Source organism: Lactuca serriola, chromosome 3 (assembly GCF_051521515.1).
Source record: "Lactuca serriola cultivar US96UC23 chromosome 3, Lser_US96UC23_V15, whole genome shotgun sequence".
Lineage (NCBI taxonomy): Eukaryota > Viridiplantae > Streptophyta > Magnoliopsida > Asterales > Asteraceae > Lactuca > Lactuca serriola.
The window spans coordinates 293,387,163-293,394,496 of NC_136410.1; the positions used below are offsets into that span (position 1 = coordinate 293,387,163).

Sequence of the window (7,334 nt, forward strand, 5' to 3'; positions counted from 1 at the left end):
TCGATTTCAGATCAAACCATATTCAAATTCACTTTTAGGTTTGGTCCGTGACCAAACAGAATTATAACTTTGTTTTTGGTTTGATTTTTGATCACATAAAATTTAGATTAGAACGAACAGAAAACCGACTATCATTAATAATTAATTAACATATATATATATATATATATATATATATATATATATATATATATATATATATATATATATATTATACTAATTTATTTTTTAAAATTATAATAATAAAGTAAAACATTTTAGCTTTTCTATAGTTTTAGCAATTTAGGGTTCACTTATAACGACTCATGACCCTTATTCCGTTAATCCCTCAATAAATTTTGATCGTCGTCGTTACCTCATTTGTCGTTCCTGTTCAAGTTTCACCACTCATGTTGTCATGCAATTGGTGTACTCCAAGAATGTTGCAAAGCTACAAACGACGGTACCTCAGATAGTCTAAGCTCACCACATTAATGAAAACTGGAACATTGTAATTTATGTTTGGAAAATTGTAACACTAAATTTTTAAGATAATATTTGGTTTCGTCGGTTTCCAAACAGAACTTGCCCGGATTAGAATTTAGTTTTCGGTTAGGTCTAGACGAATTTGACTTCGATTTGGTTCGGTCTTCGCAAGAATTTGATTTTTATCAAAAACTGAATCATGCTCATTAATTCTCTTTGCTGGCAGCTTTGAAATTCACTTTTTTTTTTACTAATCAAAATTGAATCTTAAACATATGGTTTGCCACACCCCTTCCGATTGGAAAAAAAAAACAAAGTCATGTATTCATTATTTTTTACTTCTTTCGCTCTCGGTTGTTAATATATTCGACTCTAAAACCATTATTTTTGATAATATACTCCACCCCTAAACCATCATCTTACAAATTCTTTATATGTTCCTACTATCGTCCCAAAAAATTACATTCTCATCTCAGTTGCAACAGCCCATGAAAACATACACAAAATCCAAAATACCACTCCTAATAGAAAATAAAAAAATGTTATGTTTGTTGCAATACCCCTCCTAAGCATTATTCAATGGAATACTATTCACCAGCCCACGAAATAAATTACGATTCACTAAAAAGATGTTATGTTTGTTGCAATACCCCTCAAAAATTTACGATTCACTAAAATAAATTATTTGACAATTTTCGAAACGAGAATAATTACAAATAAGAAAATGATATACTAAAATAGATTATTTTTCGAAAAGATATTATTCAGCGGAATACTATTCACCAACCCACGAATGGGAACAAATATTCGAAATAAGTTAGTTATTGTTGTCACATGGCTTTCCTACTATTCGTTGTTACAAAATTGATTCATAGCAACTTTGTTGCAAAACCATCAAATAACAACATGAGTGTTCTTAAAAATATAACTTGTTTATAGATGGAAGTAATTACCGAAAGAAAACTATTCGTCGTCGTCGCTTTACGCGGATACACCGCTAGTATATATATATATATATATATATATATATATATATATATATATATATATATATATATATATTGAATTTGAATTAAGTCCGCTATGCATTAATTGATTTGTATTAGACCATAGAGACAAAGTATGTATACCAAATTGTGTTTCCTAAGAGTTCATCAATCATCATTTTGTTCTACAGTTAGTATACCAAATCATTAAATCTCTTTTAAATGATTGTGAAAATTTACGATTGATGTAAACACAATCTGATTATGTCATTTGCTTTTAATCATTTGTTTAACCTCTTTTTTTTTTCTTAAGATGATTTCATTAAGTTGATAGATGGGGGATGGGCTGATGATGGGTTGGAGAATTGTCCGAGCAAAACCCAAAATCTGAAGGGTAGGGGATTCAATTCTTCGTATCCATCGGAGATGGAGGTGAGAAGGGGAACGATGTTAGACACTTGATGATGGGGATATGGATGGTTAATCCCTTGCCATTTCCATCCCTCGCTTTGAATAACATATATACGTAAAAGATGAAACATTCACATTTTCAAAACTAAAATTAATGTAATATAAGATTATCTTGTAATTAAAAATATGTATTTGCTTAACTATTTAATTTGTTAACGATTTTTTACAAAGTAAATTAGCGTGTATTATTTACAATACATATGACGTGTTCTAAATAATTGAAAATTATAGACAAAAGGAACTAACATGTTTTTGTAATAATTTTTTAAAACCACGTTTGGTGTATATATATATATATATATATATATATATATATATATATATATATATATATATATATATATATATATATATATATAGGTAGAATTTAAAAACTAGTTTGTTAGAACGCCAATAACGAAAATTATCTGGTCATCTTAAGTTGTAACAACCGGCTTCATTTTTGTTTTGTTTTTTAATGATAGTTTTTTTTGCTATATATGCATCAACTTTGATCATGAGTTACCACTGAGTTTCCTTCCTTCAGTCATCCAGAAGAACACATTTACAAAAGTACTTCCTCCTCTGGAATGGCTATTTCCATGGATTTTCTCTCAAATCCATTTTCCATCCCCATAATCACAACCACATATCTTCTTCTTCTTCTTTGTCTGTATGTCTACAGTCAACAAAGAAAAGGCAAGTTGACGAAGAAATATCATCCAATTGCTGGAACCATGTTGAATCAGCTTTTTAATTTCCATAGATTTCATGATTACATGGTTGATCTTGCTTCAAAACACGGAACTTATAGATTGATTACCCCTTTTCGCTATGAGGTTTATACATCTGATCCCGTTAATGTTGAGTACATTCTCACGACCAATCCCGAAAATTATATCAAGGTATGTGACCTCATGTTCACTGATTTGACTTTACAAGCTTCTTCATTTAATGTTGTACGTTTTCACGAGGTTTAATGCCATAATCATTCCAATTGCATATCAACTTCTTAAACCAGTTTATTACTTATTTATTGATTATTGATATTGATTTTACTTTCTCAGTGATTTGATTTTTGAAACGTTTTACGTAAAAATCATACTTATTATAGTTTCTCAGTGATTTGATTTTTGAAACATTTCATTTCACGAGGTTTTATGCAATAAAGAATTTGGTTTTAGTTTTTAAACCTTATAAACTGTTCCCTAATTGATTGGAGATTGTTCCATGATTTAATGTGTTTGACATGTTTACTTATTTAGAATTGGGTTCATCCTAAAGCATCTACAATACATTAAATACATTAATTTTTATAAAGTTCAATGGATTTGTTATATAATTTTTCTACAATTCAAAAATTAATTTTTATAAAGTTCAATGGATTTATATACAATTCAAAAAATTATGTTATTTTTTTTCTCTACAATACATTGAACTCTATAAATTTTAATTGAATGTTACAAAATGTAATTTATAATGAATATTTAAGAATTATAAACTTTTATTTTTCCATTAAAAAGTTCAATGACCATTAAACTCGAAATCCATTGAATACCAATATGAGATCTCATAATAATAAAGTTTCATTGATTCAATAACATATGGATCTAGCATATTATTCAACTCTTTCATTGAACTCATCCTTATGGATATTTTAAATGAGTTTAACATAATAATGTAGCATGCACTAAACTTTATCTCCTAATTAAAATCAAAACAAAATTATATTAATTTTTACGTTAAAATAACTATATTGTCAGGAAGAGTAATCATTGATTACTTTTCAAGCTTTTTGTTTTTTAGTATTAGATTTCAAATAACTTTATGTAAAAAAAAATATATTACAATAAACATTCTTTATTAGTGACGCATATCGAAAATTGTTTGTTTACCTTTAATTTAACTCATTGCTGTGAAATGTTTGGTAAAAGGCATTCCAGTCATATTTTAAGAGAAAGATTATTCGACAACTAACATGAAACCAATATATATTATAATATACTTATAAATTTAGAAAGTGAAATATGTCGAGTAATTTTTATACGAGAACATGAAAGACGTTAAAATTATTACATACAGTATATAAATACGAATATTTAAAACAATATTAAAAGACTATATGGCCGTTACTAATTTAATATTTGAAGCTTGGGATTTGGATCCGATCCAACTCTGGTGGATCGGATTAATCTGACGAGGTCCATCAAATGTAGTTTTCCAATCAGATCGTATTTGGAACAAAGATTCAGTTCATTTGAACAAAGATCCAGTTCTTTACGTATTTTGAAGACGTAAGATTCCATTTAGGGACTTCAAGTTATGAGATATATTTGCTTCAGTCGCTCCCGTCCTAATCAGATAAAAAATCGTGTCTTTCAACCTCATGAAATCATAATACCTTTTATTATTGCAATATATGATCCAAAAGTTTTAATATTCTCTTTATTGAAAACATCTTTGATGTTTAACAATTATCGAAAAAGTTAAATTGAGGGACAAAGAGACATCTTACAAAATAAAAATGTATTTGCAGGGAACTTATAACCACACCATTCTAAAGGATCTTCTTGGTAATGGAATATTTACCGTCGATGGGGACAAGTGGCGAGAGCAAAGGAAGGTCAAAAGCCACAATTTCTCCACGAAAGCCTTAAGAGAGGTCAACACTTTAATATTTAGAGAAAATGCGGTAGAACTCGCTCACACATTATCCGAAGCAGCAACTAACAATCAAATTCTCGATATGAGTGTAAGTCAATTAGATACATTAGATACATATGACTTATTATATATGTCCAACCCAAAAATGTGTGATATATAGTTCGTGAAAACAAAAGCGACATTTGATTATTATGTTTTGATTATTGAAATTCATGGTATATAATGTATAAACAGGTTATCTTTATGAGAGCTTCATTGGACGCGGTTTTTAAAGTTGCATTTGGAATGGATCCAGAGAGCATGTTTGGTTCATCTGAAGAAAGTGTAAGATTTAATGATTTTTTCGATGACGCAAGTGCAATGACACTTAAAAGGTATGTAGATGTAACATGGAAAATCAAGAAATATTTCAACATCGGAACCGAAGCAAAGTTAAAGGAAAATGTCAAAGTGGTTGATGAATTCGTTTACAAGTTGATCAAGATCAAGACCGAACAAATTGATAACAATGAAGATTCGGTAAGCTTTTGTAATTTTTTTTTTGAGAAATTAAATATCCTTCTATCTTTTGTTCCAACATATCATTTACCCAATTAAATGCTAATATGTATAAGATTTAATTTTTATTTAATGCAATTTAAAAATATTTTAGGATAATAATATTACACATGTCAATATTTAAATGGATAAGATTTGTAAAAATAAAAGATAGAACCATATTTAATTTTTCTTTTTTTAACCATGAAAGCGCCCTAGGAAAAATGAGTTTAGGGAACAATTGGTGGAAATGCACAAGGGTGGACTTTACCTTAATGTTTTCCAATAATAAAAAAAAGTGTACTTTGAATCTCGAAGTCATACAAACTATATTCAACTTCAAAGCATATATCATCTCATTTGACCATTGATTATAAATATTGCAGCGATACAAAGGAGACGTTCTAACAAGGTTTCTTCAATTCAAGGACATGAGTCCACAGTATTTGCGAGATATAATTCTCAACTTTATAATTGCTGGAAAAGACACGACTTCTTCTGGTATGACTTGGTTTATTTACTTGCTTTGCAAACATCCAGAGATCCAAGATAAGGTTGCAAAAGAAATCAAAGAAGTAATCAAGTTTAAGGATGTAATGGATTTTACGGGGTTTGTAAATGTTATGACCGAAGATGTTTTAGAAAAGATGCATTATCTTCATGCAACTTTGACAGAAACTCTCAGACTCTATCCAGCAGTTCCATTGGTAAATTTTATAAGGATTTCTTTATTTTTTATTAACTTATTTTTTGGATAAATTATGTTTAATTAAACATTTGAGAAATCTTGGGGAATGGAAACGAAGAATAAAGGTTAAATGCAAAATAATAACCTACTTTCATTTACTTATTTGACATATTATCCTACTTTCATTTATGTCTATTACAACATTGTACTTTCGCTAAAATATTTCTTTTAAGACGATCGACTTTAACAACTCTTTCTATTTATTATGTTATACTTTCGATCTTGTCATTATACTTTGAAAATATTATCCAATCCTACCAATGAAAATCACATCAGAATTTTAAGTAAGATTGCTAATTTTTTCCAAAGTAGAATACTACAATGGGAAGAAATGAAAGTACGATTACTTATTCAGAAAATAGTAAGCGATCTTCATTTATTGCCTCCTTTGTCAAATATTACAAAATCAAGGTTTCATTGTGTAGTGTTCTATGCATGATCTTCTTTATTATGATTACATGTTTATATGGAGATAATAATATGCATACTTATTCTTAAAATTATATAGGGCGTGAAGATATGTGCGGAAGATGATGTTCTACCTGATGGTTGCCACGTGAACAAAGGGGATATGATGACTTACCAACCTTATGCAATGGGAAGGATGAAGTTCTTATGGGGTGATGATGCAAATGAATTCAAGCCAGAGAGATGGATCGATGAAAATGGATGCTTCCGACCCGAAAGCCCCTTTAAATTTACCGCTTTTCAGGTTAGTACACTGTTATTATTTTATTTAAAGTAATAAAATTTCAAAATAACCAATTCTATATACAATTGAAGTGTGATTCTAACATACTTTTATTTTGAATTAACAACAGGCTGGGCAAAGAATTTGTTTGGGGAAAGAATTTGCATATAGGGAGATGAAGATATTTGCATCCATGATTTTAGGTTGCTTCGTTTTCAAGTTAGACGATGAAAATAAACAAGCAAAATTTAAAAAGACATTAAATCTTCATATCAATGGTGGACTGCATGTTCGTGTTTCCAATAGAGTTCAATAAGATAACCTTTCAACTTATTGTTATGGTATATGTATGTATTTACTTTTCCGTGAACGTTTTTATTCGTAAGATTGAAATATGCTTCCAATAAACCTATGATTGTAATAAAAGTATGTGTGATGTATTTTCTTGTTGATGTGAGTCTTAATTGTTAATATCAACAGATTATAGTTCATAGTGTTTTAAATTCGTATTAATTATGTTTATTGATTTTATAGTTCTCTTATTAGTATTGTAGATATTTCAAAACGTGGTGTTTTTTGTTAACCAAACAAGATTTTCATTTTTTTTTTCTCTAATAGCCAATAAATCAAGACATATTCTCCATTCAGTATTGACTTATAGAAATTTATCCTTATATTTTCATTTTCACAAGTATTTGATAATTTCCTTAAATTTCTTTAAGCATTATATATACGTACAACACTTCATCAGAAATAGAACACGACCAAACTCAAAACATTACGTAACTATTTA

General features: G+C 28.7%; 1 protein-coding gene across 1 annotated transcript; it reads left to right on the forward strand.

The window, feature by feature from the left end:
• Nucleotides 1-2,417: 2,417 nt before the first annotated feature.
• LOC145094081 (cytochrome P450 704C1-like) lies at nucleotides 2,418-7,032 on the forward strand. Its single transcript, XM_079032349.1, has 6 exons — nucleotides 2,418-2,806; nucleotides 4,438-4,653; nucleotides 4,800-5,084; nucleotides 5,489-5,809; nucleotides 6,359-6,562; nucleotides 6,672-7,032. Exons 1-6 carry the CDS (start codon nucleotides 2,492-2,494, stop codon nucleotides 6,855-6,857), a joined length of 1,527 nt encoding a protein of 508 aa, XP_078888475.1. The 5' UTR covers nucleotides 2,418-2,491; the 3' UTR covers nucleotides 6,858-7,032.
• The last annotated feature ends 302 nt before the right edge of the window (nucleotides 7,033-7,334 follow it).